General features: G+C 45.8%; 1 protein-coding gene across 1 annotated transcript in view; it reads left to right on the forward strand.

The window, feature by feature from the left end:
- Positions 1-713: 713 nt before the first annotated feature.
- The window catches only part of LOC119173822 (uncharacterized), a 39,953-nt gene continuing 17,943 nt past the window's right edge, over positions 714-22,723 (forward strand). The window contains exons 1-6 of the mRNA XM_075894519.1: positions 714-853; positions 1,982-2,100; positions 3,599-3,715; positions 20,955-21,018; positions 21,683-21,885; positions 22,436-22,583. Coding sequence (XP_075750634.1) covers positions 808-853; positions 1,982-2,100; positions 3,599-3,715; positions 20,955-21,018; positions 21,683-21,885; positions 22,436-22,583 — 697 coding nt within the window. The 5' untranslated portion in view covers positions 714-807. The remainder of the gene's footprint in view (positions 854-1,981; positions 2,101-3,598; positions 3,716-20,954; positions 21,019-21,682; positions 21,886-22,435; positions 22,584-22,723) is intronic.

The raw sequence follows: 22,723 nt of genomic DNA on the forward strand, positions 1-22,723 counted from the left end.
CCCCCAAGATTCACATTTTTATTGTTTCGGTGCAGGCCAATACATCTGACAGTGTTTACAGAATGTGGCTCTATGCAGAACGCAACACTAGAGCCTTGATTCTTATTGTTAGAATAATGCGATGTGTGACCTTCTATGTCAACCAACCAAAAAAATATATTTTTATCAACGTTCCTGCTTATGTAACAACCTATTGCTTTTAAAATATTACACAATTGTGTTATCTTTTACATTTGCTTCTGCTTAATTACCTGCCAACGCCTTGCAAGCCGTAGAGGGTTTTACCATTTCGTTTACCATCAATCAATTAACGAACTAACCAATAATCGTTCCGCCTGGGCAAAGAATTAACGTGAAGACAGAGACAGATAAAGGGATATATTGCTTCGTACATTTACGTTATGAAGATCTTCAGTTTCATTGCTAACCTCACTTTTTCCTTACTGGTGTTTTATGGGTTCTCTCGACACAGTACAATTGCGTTCGGTATTCGCTGACTGCGACAAGGAGATTATTGAACCTATTTTCTTGTTCTCTTACTTAATTTTATACTCATTAGGGCGACTACATTGGTACTTGAATTGGATAAACATTCATGCTCCCCCTTACACCCGTTCCCCCATTAGTATTGAGTATGCACTATTTTCATTGAGGTCACAGTTATAATTATCATCATCGGCGACGCGCTTGCCTTGTCTCGTGTGTTCACCGCTCCGCGTTGTAGAAGACGACGTTAATTTGCGGCTACCTTGGCGTGTACATGGTTTTCTGCAAGGACTCACAACTGTCCCCAGTGCACCGTCCGGGATGAGGCGAAGTGCGACTTCCGTTCTCCTGTTTGCCGCGCTGGCCGGTACGTCACTTCCAACGTGAGCAGTCGCAGTTGACGAGTGTCATCTTTCCAGCCTTGCCATGGTGTTTGCAAGCTTCGCAGCGTTTAACACGAGCAGAGGTTGAGCGCGTTTTGGTTTTCACTAGCACGAAAGCTCAAGAAGATACGAACAGCTGACCTAACGATATTGCATGACCCAGACGTAATGTCGTCAGTAGATAGGCAGATAAAAGCAAACGTGTTTATTTTTAGTATTGCACTTGGTTGATGGGGAACCTAAAAGAAGAAAAAGAACAGAATGTGGAAGAAAGTAATAGATGATATGTGGCGTTTAACGTCCCTAAAACGCCGTATGATTGTGAGTGACGCCGTAGTGGAGGGCTCCGAAAATTTCGACCATCTGGGATTCTTTAACGTGCACCCAAATCTGAGCACACGGGCCTACAGCATTCTCGCCTCCATCTAAAATGCAGTCGCCGCAGCTGATATTCGATCCCGCTACCTGCGAGTCAGTAGCCGAGTGCCTTAGCCACTATACCACCACGGCGGGGCGATTGTATAATTAAAAGCATGTAATAATTAAAAATATGTAATTGTATAAATATGTAAAATAATTAAAAGCATGTAATTAGAGTATGAAAAGATTGTGATGCCTTTTCAGGTGATCAAAACGGGTAATTAAAAGCTAGCCATCCTTTATATAAAAAGCTAGGAACAAGCTGGCTGGAAAGAGAGACGAAATGGTCCTTGCACAAACAATTTAATGACCTTTCGTCTTAAAGCTCTTTGAATGATTTTGTCGTAATATATTGTACGAGAAAAAACACCCAGGTATAAGATACCAGAAGAAAGTATTATCCCATGTTTATAACTTACCAAGCGTGCATTCCAGGGCTCTTGCACCGTCGAGCTTCTAGAAAACGATACTGGTGTCGCAGCAACCGAAAATACCTTTTGCTGTACACTATACGTCCATCTTTGAAGCAGGTTCGTGATCTCCGCATTAATACCAAGATAATTTCGATATACTAAGCTGCAGGCTACGAACGAGGAGCTCAGTTTGTTGTTTAACGCAGCAAGCGCTGTTACAGCGATGCGGCACGTGCCGACCCAAAAAATTACATTCCTGCCAACACCCATCTGTCGCAGCCGAGGCTGTAAAGAGTGACCTTCCACCTACCATACTCGACGATGCCATTCGACACAGGTCTCCGTTCTACATGTTCTCAAAGCCCGAGGAAAGCCGGCCGTCGTGCGTCTTCGGCTCGGTGAGTGAATGCGTCGTGACTAATCACGATTTCGCCGATGTTATGTGTCGAAGCTGCCTGAGGCTGATGTTTTTAAGAAATGCGAGAAAGTTAAACTGCGTGGTTACAAGCTTGCAGTGTGCTATATTCAATAGAGTACATAGTGTTTTCAATTAGTGATGGTGGAAGAGGCAATATCTCATTTTAGTGACCCCCCCCCCCTCATTTTCCGTAAAAGCCAACATGCTTTACAACGGATGAAAAAAAATATATACAACGAGAATTAAGTGATGACGTGTTTTTCTCAATGATTTGCCCTTGGTACCTTGATTTATGGTAGTATAAATTGGAAGTGAACATTTTTTTTGGAATTAAACATCAAGTGCCTTGGACTGCCATTATCTTCAAAAATTTGCATGGGGCCTGCTCTCTAAAGAATGAACAGTAGAGACCGACTGAAAAAAAAATCAAATCAAATTAAATCTTTATTGGCAACTAGGGGTCGCTCATGCGGAAAGCGGCTATAAAACCACTTGAACATGCCCATAGGCCCACGTAACACGGCAACAGTTCTGAAACTCGGGCTTTTAGGAAACAAGCTGCTGTGATATATACCAAGAAAAAAGAACAGAAAAAAGTTAGAAGGATGAATATGGGGTGAACTTGGTAACCCCCTCTCCGCCCCCCCCCCCTTTTTTTGCGCACATGTTTACGGCCACAACAACTCCCCAATCTGTGATCTCCCCGACTGGTCGTTAGGTACATTTTCGAAACATTTGTGTCGCTTGCTAAGCGCCCCATAAGTCACATCTTTCAGAAGCATGGCACCAAAAACTGATCGACAGTTCACTGACTATCTCGGCATATATTGGTGACAGAACCATTGAAGACCATTTCTGAAGACAACAACAATGTACTTTTTGAGCACCTTCAAAACAGGATTTAAGAACGTTGTATTTGGATTATATGCTTCCTTGTACTGCCATGGCATTTTGAATGCCATGGTGGTCTGCTGGGCCCATTGGTGCAGCATTTTGTAAACGTACGAGCCCGGAAAGGAATGAACTAGACAGACGAGATCAGGTTTTGTCCATTTCCTATATCACCCCACTTTATTTCGCTCGAACTCACGCTGAATTCGGAATACTTCTTAACAGATCATTTATTATCACGATGAATTTTATATTGTAACTGTTGGCACGTCGTTCAATTGACTCCACACGCAGCGTATGTGGAGTTTCGTAGCTTGTATGAAGGACTTCGGCGTATAACGGTAGCATCATCATCAATGGGACACCATATAAAGAGTTGATATCCACAGTCCATGGTGCGCGATCTCCCTAGTACACAGGTGTTCGTAGGGTCTTGTGTGGAGATGAGCTTTGTCCGACCACATATGAGGCACATGTTATAGTTAGGTTCAAGTGATGACGCTGCGACTTTAATTTGAATGCCCGGGAAGGGTTAATAGAGATGCCAATGTACAATATTTTATGCTATTCTTTCTCACTCTTTTAAGAACCACTCTGCATCACCGCTGAGAGTGAATACAACTGGTCGACTTGCACAACTCCGCCATCTTCTGAGCAAGGAGAACTTTCAAGGGTACATCGTGCCATCCGAGGATGCCCACAAGGTAACGCCGTTTCAGTAATAATGTAGAATGGTTAATTTGATTAGTGGTTAGCGGAATGTGAAAGCAGTCTCATGTTATTATTTTAACACCCACCTCCACGTGACTTCTCTTTCCTCTACTTGTCAATTGTCACCCTTCTTCATAGTACAGAGGCGAAAAAGGTGTATACATGCCGTCTCGCGCCACCTTGAATATACCTTTAGAGACATGCCGTGCCGAAAGGCGATGGCGTAACAGCGATGCTGTGACTACCGCAGCATGTGCGCATTTTCGCTGCTATAAATAATCACATGTAGCATATTCACGGAGTACATGATCGTGAGTGGGACGAAGCGTCCGTCCATTTGCTCGTTCTTGCTTCCGTCCGTTCATGCGCCAGCCTGTGCATCCATCCGTGCGTCCATCCATCCATGCATCCGCCCGTCCGTCCATCCGTGCGTCTGTCCGTCCAACTATCTATCTGTCCGCCCATATAGTGAACACTCCAAGTACCACCGTTTCGCTTATTTTCATCATATATTCAGGATATGGAAGTGCCACCATTCAGCAGACATATCAAGGACAAAACGTGAGGTGGCACTCACGCACTTTGTTACGGCCTGCACTTCGTGTCTACTTCCCACCTTTCACCGACTTAGTTCATGGCTGTATACTAGTTCCCTATATTCATGGCAACAAGGAGAAGTTTATTGACTTCCAACCAAGGATAAAGTACATGACAAAAACATCGAGCTTCACGACTACAAAGGGTGCATGTGCAATCAGGAAAGCACCACTACCGAGGTACAATGTATGTCGGGGAACGTACCCCTCTATTTACTGTACAGCGCGTGGTGCTCCAGCAGGCTTAATCATGCACGGTGGTAGGTCTTCTCAACACGTGGTTGGAACAAGTAGCGACTTAGCGCTGTACAACTCTAGGTATTATTTCTGCGACCCAATTCTCGCTTAACATTGCTTAAACCATAGATTACGCACAGCGAGTAGAACGTGACAACTATATAGTGCCCAAAGTGCGTCCTTCTGATACTAGTTATTTTTTTAGTATGCATCAAATTCAAGGCAAATTATATTGCAGTCTAAGTCACCAATACTCGTTTTTGTAAGTCATTTCATCAGAAACAATGATCTTTTTATGTACGATTAACGTGTGCGGGTTTCCTCCTCAGTTGAAAAGGGTGCGCGTGTGCCGCTTCTTTCTTCTGGCCATGAGGTGGCTACCTACTACTACTACTACTACCACACTCGGCGACAGCTTTTCTTGACATTGGAGCGAAGGCTACGGAGGCGGGGCCTCCGCACATTTGTGTTACTACGCAAGTAGTCCGACAGCTTGCAGCCGATTTCGGTTCCAGTTTCGGTTTTCGCTTGCTCGCTGCGCTAGTGTGTTTAGCAAAATGTATGCATGCAAAATGGGAACGTCAGAGTTAAACTTTGATGAGAGTGCATACATGCAGCTAGTTACTGTGCTGTTTATATACTGGTACATATAAAATTTTCCGTTGTTCAGAACGTTTTCCCAGCATTATTCAGCCTTTATAACAGTGAAGTTTAGGTTCCGTGTTCAGCCCAGTATATACGGCTACACGCCACACGTGATCGAATGTTAACGTTTACGGTATTGAGCCCTGGTACAGGCGAAATGGAAGGCCGGTTGTGGCATGATCCGGCCACGGGCCTGTCTCGTTTTAGTTTTGCTGTATTCGGTTTACGCCCTCAAAGGCAGTCAGCAATGATCGGCGCAGACTGTGCCTCAGTGTTCGAGAAGCCTCACAATTGTTGTCGATCGTTGTTAAGATTGCGCGCAAGACGCGAACAGTGAAGCTTATTTCAGAGCTTGCGCGGCCACCAGTGATAAGGCTGGAAAGTTCGATGCGTGATGTATAAAAGACGGCGCGTCCCAACGATGAGCAGCTTTTCCACGGCCGATGCTGTGCTCGCCGCAGCAAGCAGCAGACGCAGCCGGCGTGCGGAAAACGTTGTGCCGTCCAAGAAATTAAAAAGAAAAAAATAGGGTGCACGATAACTTCTTTTTCATGAACAGCGTCCCATACTTGTTCTATCCTTATATTGAAAGTTTTATTTATTTGGGCCAAGTAGCTATTAGAATCAGAAAATAAAATAGGTACTATTTCCTGGCGCGCGCGCATGCAGGCGGTTCGGCTCTATAGCTTCCACAGTGCTGCCAAGAAAAGCTGTCGCCGAGTATACTACATACAGCGCGGACGCATGACCCACGGCTTAGGGAGCTTCGCCCCCCAAAACGACAAAAGAACACAGTGGATGCGGTCGCAGCGGGCATGCCCGTCATGAAGTCTGGAGCATCGCTCAAACTGCCTGCCGCAGACGCACAACGAGAGAACGATGACCCGTCGGCATTAGATGCCGTAGAAGCCCATGCGTCTTGAGAAAGACGAAGCTTTACTACGACCATAACGTGAAACGGCGTCGTAACTAACCTCGCCTTGAACGACAACACGCTGTAATCGAAGCTGCTTTGCTGCTACGCTCTTCACCCATCAGCCGTTGACGTAGTTGTGGCCGCCGAGCGACTTGTACACCTTCGTTTATTGCAGCGTGACATGACTTGGTCGAGAGCACCAAATAGTTCGCCGCGCGTCACGGAAGGCAGCAAATCGACGTTCGGCGTAGCATCCTTACGGATGTGCAGTTCGTACGGGTCGATACAATCGCACATTTCGATACTTGCTCCGTAATGTACACGGGTTGGTCTGCCAAGCTTTTCGAAATATGATGGGCAAAGTTCGTGCACGTTTCCTTTCGCCATATCGCTAGAACGACGCCGACAAGCTCCGATGCGGCTGCACTCGTAGCCTGACTGCCTCCATGTTGACGAACATGGCGGTTGCTCCTTTTGCTATCCGGAAATGACGTCACGTGCAGTCCATGTATAGTTGTTCCAAAGCGATCCGCGCTATAACTAACATTGCGTACTCGTGGAGGAACCCGTGTTCAGGTCGTATAAACAACAAATTCACGCATATCACATTAAAATCAAGGAATACATTCTAGTCCAGTGAACAAACTATGCTTCGCTTTAATCTAGGTTCCGATGGAGTTCGTGACATACAGAGAATGTGTCATTAAAAGTCACCTTAAAGGGGTCATGAGACAACTTGGCGAGAAAACACATGCTTCTTGCCACGATGTAGGACGTGGCTTGGCACCTGGCTTGGTGAGAAAACGTGTGCGCTTCTTGCCACGTGTTAGCGCTGTGCTCCGTAGTCTGCTAACGTTACAGAGTGAGCGACACTAGCACGCAGGAATCGCAATGGGGAGGGGGGGGGGTAGGGAAATGCTTTTATTTAAGCTACAGATACTAGAAAGCCCTTATCAACCCTGGGCAGGTTGACATCCCTAGTCCGGTACAACATTAGTCGAAGCAGCCACCCGAGCCAGATGGGCAGGGGTTTGCTATCTATAGTCATTTACAACCTAATAAAAATTGGCAGATCCCACGTAAAGTGGGAATCGATGATATGCGAAGCACGAAACAGAAATGTTCATATGTCCCTGTTCAAATGTTCATATGTCACTATTCAAATGTCCAAATGTTCGTATGTCCCGACGTGGAGGTAAATGATGTCTTACATGACTTCCGTATGGTTATCATGTTTGGATGTGTCGTTTATCTTCGTCATCTATTCACGTCACGTGATACCAAATTTAGTATATGTGGAGCAAGCGAAACCGCCACGAGCACGCTATCACCGTAGTATGTTGTCATGTTCATACCTGTCACGCGTGTCAGCATTGTCTTGTTTGCACCAGTCATATATTTCGTCATCTACAGACGTCACGGAACACCAAATGTGGTATATTTGGAGCTAGCTAAACGGCCGCAAGCGCATCATGAAGTGCCCAATATACTGGAATGTAGCGTTGACGACCGTGCACGCTGGACACAGCGATGCTATACGTTAGCAAAACGCGAGCACTCGTTAGTCTGACGCCAGACGCGACCAGCGTCCGTCGGCGCGGCCTGACGGTAACCGGCGTGAAATGCGACATTCTGCATTTCGCGCCAATGCGTTACCCAGACAACACAGCATCACCCTCTTCTCGCGACGCAGGGGCGCCGGATGCGTTGAAACGCGCATGCGTCAAAGCAACGCAGCGCAGCGTGCGCCTGCGATTGTATGGCAGGACCGGCGCCTTGCGTGGCAACGCCGGCGTGACGCGACGAAATGAACGCTGGCGAGCACGCGCACCGCGTCACGTCTAAATGTATTGGCGCCTTGACTGGGGCATGCAGTAATGTTCTCACATGACATGCATCTCCTGATCATCATGTTTACACCAGTCACATACCTTCGTCATCCATTGGTGTCACGTAATACCAAATTTGGCATACGGGAAGCTAGCGAAACGGCTGTGAGCGGATCATCTGTGTGGAATGTAGTCATGTTTTTACATGACATGCATGCCGTGATTATCATGTTTGTATGTGTCATTTACCTATGCCGTCCGTTCGCGTCACGTAATACCAAGTTTTGGTACTTTTGAAGCTAGCGAAACGGCCACCAGCGCATCATGAGCGTGGCATGTAGTCATGTTGTAACATGACACGCATCCCGATTATAATGTTCGCATCAGTCACATACCTTTGTCATCCATTCACGTACCGTAATACCAAATTTGTTATATGTGACGCTAGCGAAACGGGCATGAGCGCATCATGAGCGTGGCATGTAGTCATGTTGTTACATGGCACGCATGTCATGATTTTCATTTTAGGGTCGTTCGCTTGTGTTTGCCATGTGATCATGCCATACGGTACCAGTTTTACGACATGCCATGGGAACGAAACCACCGCAAACGCTGCAGGACCATGAAATTTCAATTATGACATTCATGACATACATCTCATGATTTTCATTTTATGACTAGTTAAATATGGTCGTCCTACAGTCATCTTATGCCATACCAAGTTTGGTATCGATACCGTTATCGAAAGGGCCAGGAGAGCTAAAAGTCGTAGGCGGCTAGATAGATAGATAGATAGATAGATAGATAGATAGATAGATAGATAGATAGATAGATAGATAGATAGATAGATAGATAGATAGATAGATAGATAGATAGATACGCTCAAAGTCGCCGAAATTCGCTAAGAAATGCTTCGCATTTAAAAAGTTGTTCATGGTTTAGAGTACTTGGTACTCTACTAATATGGCAGAGAATGAACGTCCTGTCGGCCTCGCACTTGATGAGGCCCTGACGACAAAAATTAGTCATAGCTACTTTTCGACAATGGCAATCAGAGTGCGTTTAGAAAAAAAAAAAGGCAGCCCCGCCGCGGTGGTCTAGTGGCTAAGGTACTCGGCTGCTGACCCGCAGGGCGCGGGTTCGAATCCCGGCTGCGGCGGCTGCATTTCCGATGGAGGCGGAGATGTTGTAGGCCCGTGTGCTCAGATTTGGGTGCACGTTAAAGAACCCCAGGTGGTCTAAATTTCCGGAGTCCTCCACTACGGCGTCTCTCATAATCATATAGTGGTTTTGGGACGTTAAACCCCACATATCAATCAATCAAAAAAATGGCAGCATAACCACGGGGTGAATGATGGAGAGTGGGGCGAAGCATCCGTCCGTCCATTAGTTCCTGCTTCCGTCCGTCCATGCGTTCGTCTGTGTGACCATCCGTGCGTGCGTCTGTTCGTGCGTCCGCACGTCCATTTATGCGTCAGTCCCTGTGTTCGTCCATGCATCCGCCCCTGCGTCCGTCCATGCGTCCATCCGTCCATGCAGCCATTCGTGCGTCCGTCCATGCATCTGTCTGTGTTTCCGTTCGTCCATCTAGTCAACACTGCAAGTATCTCCATCTCGCATGTTTTCATCATATATGCGTCCGTCTGGGTGACCGTCCGTGAGTCCATCTGCCCGTCCATGCGTCCATCTGCCCGTCCGCGCGTGCGTCTATTCGTGCGTCCGCACGTCGATTCATGCGTCCGTCCATGCACCTGTCTGTGTGTCCGTTCGTCCATCTAGTCAACACTCCTAAGTGCCACCATCTCGAATTTTTTCATCATATATTCCGCATATAGAACACCGCCATCCAGTGGACATTCTAAGGACTAAACGAGAGGTGGCACACGAACGCTTTTTTACGGCTTGCGCTTCATGTCTACTTCCCACCTTTAACCACCTCGAGTTCATGGTATGTACCAGTTCACTGTATTCATGGCACTGCAGCGCAACGCTCACTAAACCTTTCTAAAACCAAGGAGGTTACGCCCAGCGAGTATAACGTAGCAACCTTTTCCTGTCAGATAGTGTTGAATGTACATGCAAATGGGTGCTAATGGGGAATGAGAGAGAGGAGAATTCGGCTTTTAGTTAACGCGCACGCAGCGAATTATTTTTGATGGTTCAACAACGCACAGGAGAAATCTCCGACCGGCACCACCTTGCAGGTCAAAGCGTAAGACATGTTACGTACTGCGACGAGGGACGAACGGGAGCCTCTTTGGGGAGCTTCGCCTCTAAAAAATGCCCCAACCTCCCCGAAGAGAATCGCGAGGAAATGTGAATACATTTCTTGCTCCGAGAGAGGGTACCGTTGCCATCAGAAGTTCGCCTTCATCGACTTCTGCCATCGCCTTGAGAGGCACCCAGCCAGCGAACAGTCGAGAGTGAGGAGCGAACGGACGGTAGAGTGGGGCGCCAGCGTTCTCGTCTCGGCGTTGGGGTTGCACAGTGGTGTCTCGAGCACACATTGCCGGGATTCCTTGCAGGGCGTCCAGCCAGCGAACGGTCGAGAGTGAGGCACGAGCGGACGGTAGAGTGAGGTGAAGGGAGGAGAGAGGGTGAACGTTGAGAAATGGAGTGGCGAAGAACTGCACCTATCCTTTCTTACACCACACGCTCCGGCTGCTCGGGGCGAGGATAAGCCCTCGCGCCCGCAGCTGTTGCTATGGAGAGGGAATGCTATGGGTGTTGTCCGAGCACTTGACGGTACACTGACAACGCCGGTTGCCCGACATAGCCCGGCTAAAAAATGCACTCGCCTTAAAAAAGTTAACGATTTAGAGTACTTGGCACTCTATTTTGGAAGAGCAAAGAGTGGTCCAGTGGGCCTCACATTTCGCGAGGCTGTGTCAACGAAACTTTTACTTAGCGTACTACCCACCACACCAAGCGACATTGAAAGATAAGTTCAGGACATCTTGTGGTAGATTGTTTTGAAAAAAAGTGGTTGGTGATTAAGAGTACTAGGTACTTGTATAGAGAGGTGACAGCCCTCCCCTGGGCCTCAGACTTAGCCAGGCCATAGAGAAATAAAAAAGAAAAAAGGTTAAGAGTGGACACTCCCATAGACCCCAGCGGCCCAATCGACCCTAGCACACCTGGTGGTTGGTTAGAGCAAGTGGCGTGCGCTTCCTGTTTCGGTTTCACTGTCGCAAATTTTTAATTACTTTGCGTAACCGACGTTTGGCTATGATGAAAGTTCATGATTTCAGACCACTTTTCATCGCCCAAAGGGATAGTTTTTGTAGGTCGTTTTGATTTAGCGATTCCCTGTTTTGTTTTGTTCAGTGGTCCGTGCGAATTGGTCGTGACGTAATTTTTATTTCGATTAAGTTATAATAAAAAGAGATGCAGGTAATGATAATTCACTACGGTTTTATTCATCGCGCTTGTATTTTTCTTTTGGAACAAGTGATCAATGTATATACTAGTCAAAGAGACAGATTATCCGCAATGTTTTATTCAAAGGCAAGGCAGAGTCTGAGAATATAAAAAGCGCAATATGACAAAGGTAGACAACAAATGCATCTCGCCTTACACCCAAGGCAAAACGGCAGCGTCCGCAGCCCCATCAAACGCTACAAGTTTGGGTAACAAATACAGAGAGAACACAGACAACGCACACATCGCTAGAATTGGCAGAAGCCGAGAAGCTGGTGAAGTATGACACACTGGGCCAGTGGGTAAGTAAGGATCTGTGGCAAAAATACAGCGCACAATGCTGATGAAGAAGGAAGAAGTGACATATACACAGCAATGAAGTCGCGAATCACGCCTGGGGTTAACCGAAATAATGCATAGAAAAAAAGAGCGCACAGAAACCACACGACGCAATATAGCAGAAAGGCAAAGGTGCAGTGTGCTGGCTGTGCTTAAGAACAGCTAGCCCAAAATGAAAAAAAGCAGACTTGATGCCTGCTTGTCCTCAGAAAGGTAGGGCTTTGCAGCTTGCTCACTACGTGAAAGACAAACTTTATGCTACAACACTGGCAGGTCTTGTGGCTCTTCTTATGCGTCGCCTTCATCAAAAACTTAAGATCCCAAGTGATTTGCGTCTGGGTGTTGCTGTGACGCTTGCGAGCTAAAATAAATTGTAGTCATCACTTATCCAGAATTGTGGACCTTAATTGGTGCTACGAGAGCGGTATTACAGGGCTAATAAATAGCAGAAGGAAACCACTTTGGCTCATTATTTTTCACAAAGGCTCTACATCGTACGTTATCACTCACAAGCTATATAAAAATAAAATGGCAGCGTCCGCAGCCCCATCAAACGCTACAAGTTTGGGTATTCTTTTGAAAATTTTGATGGGCGAGATGAGGAGGTTGATGAGAAGCGAAAATACGAAAAGCGTGATAACGTGAACCGTGCCCACTTCATACTGTGTTCCTTACCCACTCGAAGACATTTCAACAAGCGGTTTTGTTGTCGATATATTACATGAGCTGGAGAGATAAAGCATACACAGTGACCGAGCGACCCACAGTAAAGTGTACAGTTCGCCCGCATTTGCTACAAAAATACAGACAGGATACCCAACATTCTTTTTAAGGTTATGCAAATCACTTCGAGCGAATACACAGTGTCTCTACTCCTCATAGCGGGTAACCAAAACAATGTATGCAACGAAGGAGTGGCTAGTCCAGTTGAACTGAATATAAGCATATATGACCATAATGAAGTCTGCTGTAACGAAGTAATAACATAACAAAGCTATTGCAGGATTCGGCTCAACTCAAATACTTTAGTGTAAACCCGCCGCTAATTGCTAACCTTTGAACTTGTCAAGCTGTATGCCTGAGATTGAAGACTGGAACCTAACCCTATCTAAGTTTCGGTTCACAAAACGCACATGTCAACATAAACGAACCCGGCAAAACATTTTCAGAAACTTCGCGCGACACCCAGCAGAGCAGAAATGAAAATCGCCAACACTTGACAGATGGTGATACAAAACATCGCACACTTTCAGGTGATGTGCAGTGGCCTCAATCATGGCAAGAAAGTGTGATTCAAGTTGTTGTACGTATGCAAAAGCTGCTTCTGATGGCACAGTGAGATTCCCAAAAAGTTTGCTGGGGATGTGGTATGCTTTGAGCATTGTGAAATATTGGTGGGTACCCTTAAGCGTCTCACTGTCGTCTTTCAGTAACTGTGGGCAACTGCAACCGTCACATGCATTCCGAAGGAAGTGTTTGATTAGAAAACTCCTTTTGTGGACAATGAGGCTGTGCACACTCCTCATTGTCCACAAAAGACGCACTGGTGAGGGAGAATGGCGAGAGCTGCTCCTGGAGGAGGTCACATTCATCATCCTCGACATTTCCGTATTCTGACAGATTGAAGAGTTTTCTTATGCAGATGTGCTTCAGGCCACAAATAAATTGTGCTACATTGGGGTTGGTGTTGCAACCCTGTTTTTGCCTAATGTGGCCAAATATGTTCCCCAGAGGATCCTGTTGAAGCCTGCGTGTTAACAGGTATTCAAAATTGTAATTTTTGGAGAAGTCGTCCCATAGTTGACAAATAGCCTGAATTGTAATTTGCCAACCTACGATGGTTTGTGGTTGACGTCTGCCAACAAACTGCCATGATGCAATCCATGGAAGCTGGCCTCGGAGGAAGTCAATAAGCTCTGAATCATTTTTCATGATTGCATGCCGCAGCTTTTGCGAAGTTCTTTTTTTACTCGAGCTATTCAAGGCATCGAAAATCCTGTCCATACGATCACAAAATTGAGCTGTAGTGATGGCCGAGGCAGGCAGCACCTTCGCATACACCATTGCCGTGATAGCAATCGAAACTGATGCACTGAGGACCTGAGTTGCTCTGCTGACCTTCATATTAGAAAGAGGTTTCTGATAAACGTGCCGTTCAGTCAACTTTGGAGCCAATCGCAACCGCAACTCATGTGAGGATTGGTAAAGGCTTACAATGTGCGACCAGTTAACGATGTCATCCCCAATGTATAACTTGTGTGCTTGGACATTATTGCGCGTTGTTTTTATTAAATGCGGAACATCAAAAATGTAATACACCCGCTCACCATTAACTTCAAAAAAGGCTTTGCTACAGTGACTCTTAGTTGGTTAGCGAGACTTACATTTGAACTGCCCTGGTCACAAATGACTGCTTTCACTGCAATAATAATGCTCCTAAGCTCCAAAATGAGTAACACCAGCAAGTTATGCATAACAGATGATGGCGTTGATGTGTGCCCTATAGTAAAAGCAACCGGTTGAACCCACTTTCTCGAAACACCAACAAGAAGAAAAACCAGTGCTCGATCAGCAATGGATGAAGTGCGATGAGTGCCATCATCTGTAAAACCATGGACAACGTCTCTTGCAGCATCATAGTACAAATTCTTTTTGAGTGCTATTTCGTCAAAAACTAAAGCGCACACTCGGTCCCGTTCATTCCAAGCTTGAGTATTTGTTGCAATGGAAGAAAGGATTCCTGGAATTATGCCTGGAGTCATCTTTACATAAGCTAGCCATTTCCTTATTGAACGCCGGGAGGGCAAAGAAAAATATGGAGCCAGAAATCGGTATGCTCGCGGACCTCGGAAGTTTAAGAGAAGAGCGAATTTCTTGAACCACACGGGAAACCGCTTGCCCTTGCGTTTGGGCCTCAAGCGAACATGTGCAGAAAGATGTTTAAAAACCTCCTCGGTGACGTGCGGTCGGATAACTTCAAGGGCCTTTGAAGTCGATGACGGTGCTTGGCGAGGCCGTCTCCGCAGTCTTTTGACAGTTTTCCGCTGTGCTGCTACTTTGGCTTGCAGATGTTTAATGGTTTGCTTGTACTTCATTGATGGAGACATTGTCGCTGGCACACAGGAACGCACTGCAATAAACAAAAAATGGATGTAAAAGCGAAGAACAACTAATCCCATACGAGCACTTTCCTCGCTCTTTCAGACCCAAGGTGCACAACTTTCTGTGGTGCAAAGTTTTCGATTCCACTACCAAAAAACAAACCACTCACAATGTTGACAATGCACAAAAAAAAGAAAATCACTGAGAGCCCACCCTTACATTTTGTAAGTGCACACGTAATGTCCTTTTGAGGATAGTTTCCTCAGAATGTCCTAAACAAAACAGCACATTAAAAACAGCTGCAATAAAAGCATAGTCACCATTTTCTCTAGGGCACTCAGGCGTGGAGCTGTTGGCGGAGACGTCTTCTGGAGGGTCTTGTGAAGCTTGTTCAGTGCCTCGGACAGTGCTGTCGGAACAATCTTGTGAGCGGCCTGCGAAAGTCTCTATATCAATCCACTCTGGTGTTGAAGTGATCATACAACTTACCGGTCACACAAGTTCTTTTTGTGACAGCTGAACGGCTGGTTAAGGTTTTCTTCGGCAAGGCGAAGTCAGCAGAAATTCTTTCACCAGCTACAAGGGAGCTGCCACCTGCAGAGGTTTGGTCAACAGTCAATTTGGGTGAAAAAAAGAAATTGCGACACTGAACGCACCCTGCTCATCGGGGCACCTCAATGTAAGGAAGCCGCTTTTTGAAGCCTCTACCACAGGTCCTGAAGTAATGAAATTACGACATTGTGTCAGTAAGAGGCTTAAAATAACACAAACTGAAGCTCATCCGCACTTTGCAGTGCAGCTTCTGCAGTCATGTCACAGTCACTATTTGAAGGGACCCTCAGAGAACCTGCATATATGTGCAGTTGGTAGAAGTTACAAAGCTTGTAGCATGGGGAAACTTCAACAGCTCTTTCAAACGCATAAATTGGTCGAACGTGGAAGAAAACAGAAGGCACCAACTAGGAAACAAGTAATTTGTGATTTTTGGAATTATCAACAGTGCCAGCTTTCACTGATGAAAGGTATATGTACATGTGCACTCAGGCTTGAAGATAACGTGAAATAGCCCTTTAAAATCTTTCAAAACAAGTTGCGCAGGTCAAGAGCATCAAAAAACGACAGAAATGTAAAGCTGCTGTTAGGAAGGTAATAGTCCACAATTCACAAAATTTAAGACTTTCCAAGTGTTACTTCTATAGTGAGGTTTCTCCATCGGCTACAAAGATGTTCGCGGTTAACTGTCGCCACTGATTCAATACAAGTGGCTGCTATTGCACATATTTGAGTTTCAGTCAATCACTTACATGGTGCAGCTGGTTGCACACTGGGAACAGCCATTCTTGTAAGCCTTGTGTGCCCAGGGTCCATGAAACTTTGAGCAGTAAAATGGTCGCTACAAACCCTGTACGTTGCGTACAATAGGCTGGCCGGCTTACTCAGGAGATCATCGTGTCCAGCATATTGCATCCATGCTTTCATCCTGCATTGAAAATGAACTATCAGCTGAAAGGGGAAGTGCTTGAATAGTGATTTTTATTGTTACGCTCGCTGAGCAAGTACGAACAGTAAACCTAAAGACATGCAAACCATACAAAAGCTTTAACACACCTGCCGTCCCGTGGTATACGGAAGAAACTCGTTCCAGGCTTCTTGTGGGTTCTGCCATTGTTGAAGCACCACGATACACAGCAGTAGCTGCCGTAGCTTTGACCGCCGGATGGCATGGCATCAGCGCGGTCTGAAAATGCTAGTAAGTGGATGTTTCACTGTCAAATTACGAAAAAGATATGTGCACGTCATAAGTGTACCAGCAAGCCCCTTTGAATGATAAGCTAATCGATGCACAATACAAAACCAGTGATACATCTCTGACCCATAAAACTCTGGCTTACAAAGATAGACATCAAGACCACGTACAAAAATCTCCAGAAGTTTCCAGGCCGCTATCCCTTGTAATGCAATGGTATCGCTGCCTGGGAACTTTAGAACACCTTCGTGCGTACGCAGTATCAGCAGTACATTGGGGAGAAAAATCGTAGTTGAAATTTGTGCGGTAAAATTATATTGGAAACGTCAAAAAAATTTGTGGGCAGCTTGCACTAGTGGCACAAGGCTAGCGAAGAAACGAAGATGATGGCCACTTGGCTAGTCCAGATTTGCCTCCTGCACACCCAGAATTATTCGTGTTCCGAGCCTTCGGGAAACGCGTCGTGAAGCATGCGAGGCCCAGCGAACGCTTCTCAATATTTTGCACCGAGCCACCGAGCCTATGACCTAGCTACCCAGCTATGCTCAGCGCACAGACGCTCGCGTCCGTGGTAGACGCAGCACGCGTCACCTCGGCTTGACGCCATGCCGCCTTTGCTATATTGCATACGTTGCACAATGTTCCTGTCTAGCCGCCGCATAGAGCCGCAAACTTTCTTTTTAGCGAACCTCCCCGTCCTTAAAAGCTTCAGAAAAAAGGTTACAACTGCGTGAATGAGACGCCACGTAAGAAACAAACTCGCACACACGAAGCGCAACGTGTGTGTGTGCATCTTTCTATGTTTGTTGCATGGTGTCTTATTCGCGCAGGTGTAACCGTTTTCTGAAAAAATGACCCAACAAGCCCAACAACATGTCATTCAACAAGCTTCGCTTGAAAACGTGCCTCACCTGTTATCTCACGCACGAAAACGCCGACGCAGCCGACGTTGACGAAAGCGACGAAAGCTTCCCGCTGTCAGTCATGCATGGGCTTGTCGCTGGGTGTATGGTGTTTATGACAGTACGGCTGAAGAAAAATAATCGCGTAAGGTGTGTTCAATAAATTGTTTTTATGTATAAAGAACATACCAGATTTGGGTGTATAATTATTATTTTGTAAAAACAATTCTGTTGCATTGATTATAACTGTTTTTTTTTTTGCGCTTGCGTCCTCTGACGTTTGGTGAGAGCACTAGTTCGTTACGTAGTCGTGACGCACTTCCTGAGGCCAGGTTTCGCAGAGTGTCCACTCTTGTCTTTTTCTTTCTCTATGGCCAGGGTAATTGTTTGTTTAGAAAAAGTAATTAACGATTTAGAGTACTCGTACTCTATCGTGGGAGAGCTGAAAGCCGTCCCAAGAAAGTAAGCCAACCCAGTATATGCATTAGCAGTGAGAACGCACTCGGGGGTGAATATAAACTACGTAGCACAACTCCCTTGCGGATACCATTATGGTACCACTGGTTTTCCGTCATAAAACGTTGACTTCCTGCACAATTTGCGCGAATATTCTGACATAACTCTCCGTGTAACCCAATGTTTTCAGTAGGAACTTTCGAACTTTTAATTGTCATCGTGCAGTATCTGTGTTAGCAGTTCAATATTACTCATGGTTGCAACGTGAACCACGTTGCACGACTCTCTCTATATATGTGATTGGCTCGTGAGCCACAGTTTTGGGAGGCGGCGCTTGTATGTTTATTTGTATTTTGACTTTTTATGCTTAGGTTCTAACCGACAACAGTTCGCGTGTTTCAGCATGCATGCTCAAGATCATGACACCCACTGACGTAACTTCACCTCCTCATGCCACCCCTCCCAGCGTACCTTCTAGCAAGTTCGTAGGGAAGGTACAAGAGGAAAGGCTCTTGAAGCGTGCAACAAACCTCTGCAACTCAGTTCTTCACTGACAGTTCGACAATTTTTTGCGGCACTCGGTTCTTGAGGCAATAAACTCCGATGCTGAGGTCATTCTAGAGTTAGTTGGCGGAGTGGTTCATGATTGCATTCATATTTGAGTGTGTGCAACATGCTTAGTTGTTTTATCGGCTTGTTTCCTCAAAAGCGATTCACTATCGAGTCTGGACAGCCGCACTTGAGAGAGTGAACAAGTACAAATGATGTCGAGGAAGGCGCTATTTTTTTAAAACTTCTGGTGCATCCATATTATAACCTCAAAGAGTCTTCCCGCTGGTTTTTAATTCTTGGTTTTCGTTGCTGTACATGGGACAGCTAATCAGATGATTTCCGACTCCCACGTGGTTCTTGCTGTTCGAAGTTTCTTAAAATATGCCTTTCACGACAAAAATGTGCAAGTAACCTCACCAAACACCAGTAGCCATTATGAAGGATTTCGACGGCTTGCTGTCGTCGCTGTCATTTATGTTGTACTTTCGAGTTGCACCGAGCTAACTGGCGTGCGCAGGGTTCCCATTCGGGAGGGGGGGGGGGGGGGGACCCAGGTTTATCCCAATCTTCTCTTTTTTTCTCGTCGATCGAGATGGAAAGACAACATGCTTCTCACAATGGCCTGCCTTTGGTCCCTTTGTTTTCGGGAGTAAAGATAAGAAGTGAAGAGTTCTTAGAATGCAACAGTGCCATCGGCCACTATTACCTCCAAGAGCCCACACCTTGCCTTACCGTCAAGGGCCCGCACCGGCCATAACCTTGCTGTTTCAACAGTGACAGGGCAGATCCGAAGTACAGTTAAAGTATGTGGAATAGTTCCGTCTCCCCTATAGTCGGTTACAACCAAGGAGGTTTAAAAAATTTAAACCTCCTTGGTTACAGCCATAGAGTTTCTCAAAATTAACTAGAGGGGACCCTGGCGCGGAGATCGTTCAGCGACTATAGGAATGATGGGTATAGTACACGGATTTGCCTAGTTTTTGTACGTGCGGGTGGTAAATCACAGTTGTGGCTTCGTTTATTGCTGTGTTTCGGTTTTGTTTCGAAGGAAAGGACGAACTCTTTTAAACTTCGTGACCCGATTTGAAACAGTAAACCTGAAAAAATACGGTGGTGAAGCGCAACCGCTGAGCATTTGCTAATTTTTGTTTTTTGAGAAAACGGTCCTAAGCCACACGCACACATACGGTGCCAGAAGGACGAAGACAAATCCGTGTACTATCCATCATTCCCATGCTCGCTGAAGCGCAGTGCGTTGCAGCTCCCACAGATACTAGCGCCAGAGTTCCCACAACTGTATATTTATGGTTATAACCAAGAAGATTTAAAACCCTTGGTTTATAACCCATAATAAAAATCTAAATACAAATAAACGAACGAGCGCCACCCCCGAAACTGTGGCTCACCAGCCATTCCTCTGTGCGAGTCATTCTACGTGTTTTTTTTTTTGCAATCATAAATACTTTTTTGCTGATAACACAAATAGTACGCGCAATGATAGTTAAGAGTTCGACGTACTTACGTTTGAGATGGAGTGATGTTGAAATATGTGCGACAATTGAGCAAGAAGTCAACTTTTGTTTTATCGGGAACCAGCGGCCCAACATGTATCTTTATAAACAAAACACCGATCTAAGATGCGCGAACGATATTCGACCACCGTCACACAAGGGAACCAATGAAATGTGATACTCTCGGATGGTGAAAACGTACGTCCAAGTGTGAGGCCCGCGGGACGGCTTTACGGCCTCACATAGCAGACTACCTAGTATACTAAATCGTTACCCACTTTTTCTAAATACGCGCCCAAGTAGTACGGCTGGTTCTGGGACGTCTTTCTGCCTTCCCGTATATAGTGAAGTACCGGATATTCTCATTTCTGAACATTTTTCTACACACACGTAAATTATCTTGGGGTAGGCGAGGACCGGTTGTAATGAAGTTCGCATTTATTCTTAGGCTGTAACTTCAAGATTGCAAGCTCTGTACCCCGAAAAACTTCCGGTCACCTCATTTACCAGCTCCTAAAGTCAAAACTGAAAGCACGTTTACATTTTTTATTCAAGAGTAAGAAAAGCCTCTCTTTATTTCTTGATAGAAGGAACGTGCGTGAACTTTAAGGGAATCCCTTAAAATTTTTTGTAGCTCAAAAGAACATTTATTTTAATATATTTTGCCTAATAAAGGAGTGAAAGTGTAGAAAATGGGTGGCTATTTTCTAAAGCTCTTCTTGCTCACCGATATTATTAAGCCACATTGGTGGACAAAACCAGATGTCATCAAGGGCCTGTGTTTGTAAAGCATGAAAAGGTTCTATGATAGGCACGCTACCCACCCGAGTCCCCCATCGCCACCCCTGTCTGACCATGCGCACGCTTATGATCGAGCTGCCTACATAGCTTTATGTGACTTTAAGTACAACTCGCCTAAAGTGATAATAACCCTATGATGTCGACAAGTGAGTCACTCTATATTTTACGTTTCTGTTTAGAGTGAATTCGTGCCACCGCATTACAAGAGGAGAGAGTACCTCACCGGCTTCTCTGGGGAAACGGGTAAGTTTCATACTTCTGCTTTAACGCTACTTATAAGTAGCTCAGTCAAAAACAGCACAATTAGAGTTGTACAAATCGTCAGCTTCCAAATAAGCGACACCTATGGTCATCAGTGGGATCATTTTGAGGTGGTCTTTACCATTTCACACTGCGTGAAAGGGTCAGATCTTGTTGAGACGTTGACTCCAGCGACATTCCCTGTTCAAATGTTTCTCGTATGCACAACCAAACGCCTTTATAGCGAAATACCCGCGCCATGCAGCCTCGTTACTCAAAAAAAAAAATAATAAAGCTGGGCCTGGTCGCGAACCGTAACGCTCTCTAGATATCCTGAGTGTGAGGAATTTGTCGTTGTGAAAGCCATCTTATTTGTATAGTTGTTCGGCTGTATTCGCACAGATCAGTCAATATATGCGTACATTCACGTGAAGATTGTTACGAGCTTCGAAAAGAAAGAAATAAAGGCTCTCCGTCAGTGTAGAGCAAGGTACTTGTTGGGCGATTTGTATCAGGCTAAATGGAGGCATGTAAAATGTCATAAATCAGACAGGAACTAATAAATAAGAGCATAGGTGCTTAATAAACGGGCTATTATTTAAAATATAAACACAGTGCATCTTATTACAGAGAGCTGCTTCATTTCTTATAACTCGCTCTTAACCAGGTACTGCGGTGGTGCTGATGGACTTTGCCGCCCTGTGGGTGGAGAGTCGGTACATTCTTCAGGCCGAGGAAGAGCTGGACTGCAACTGGGTCCTCATGAACGGCGGCCAGCCAGACGTGCCGGTCATCGACGAGTGGCTCAAGAGCAACCTGCGCGGAAGCTCGCGGGTTGGCGTGGACTCGCGCGTCGTGCCTTTCCAGGAGGCAAGTGCCTGCCCGTGCTAAATAAACTATAGTTCACTTTTCTTTTGTTTGCGGGGCTAATGCATATGCCAAAGTGGGGAACCCTTATTAAAAGAGACGGTGCTAAGCATATTACCGCAGTCGTGTAGCCACCATGGCGCTCGGCTGTTGACCCCAAGGTAGCGGGTTTGATTCCTGCTGTGGCAATCACATTTCGAAGGAGACGCAATGCAAGGGTGTAGTGTGCGATGTCAGCGCATCTTGAAGAACACCAGATGGTGTACATTTTCTGGAGCCCCCCAGGACGGCGTCCCTCCTAATCATATCGTGGTACTTTGGGAAGTAAGACTTCACTTAGACAGAGAGACAACAAGATCACACTTTCAGAAATATATCTAACATGGTACGCGCGCGATTTATTAGGTACAGGCCATGTAGAAGCCACGCGGTGTCTTGTAGCGGTAAAAGCCTCAATTGTTACGATTTAGAATATGTATAATCACAGCAGAGAAAGCTGAAGGTTTGTTCCGTGAAGTGTTGTTAATTTTAACTTTCTTGATGCTCTATGCAGTACCGCAAGATGGAAGAGAATCTCCATCCCTTCGGCATTGAGCTGGTGGGCGAGCCACGCCATCTCGTGGACGAGATATGGACACCCATGGAAGGCAGGCCTTACGAGTCTAACAGCAGCATTGTTGTTCACAGCGTGGAGTTTGCCGGTGCGTGGTCGCTGCAACATGTTCTCTATCCGACTGCTACCCTAATTGCGAACATTTACTCTTTGTTTCTCATTGAGTTTTCATCCAGGGATCGGTTGAGTTCGCGAGAACATTCGCAGTATTCAGCGCAGCAAACATGT

This window comes from Rhipicephalus microplus, chromosome 5, assembly GCF_043290135.1.
Source record: "Rhipicephalus microplus isolate Deutch F79 chromosome 5, USDA_Rmic, whole genome shotgun sequence".
Classification (NCBI taxonomy): Eukaryota; Metazoa; Arthropoda; class Arachnida; order Ixodida; family Ixodidae; genus Rhipicephalus; species Rhipicephalus microplus.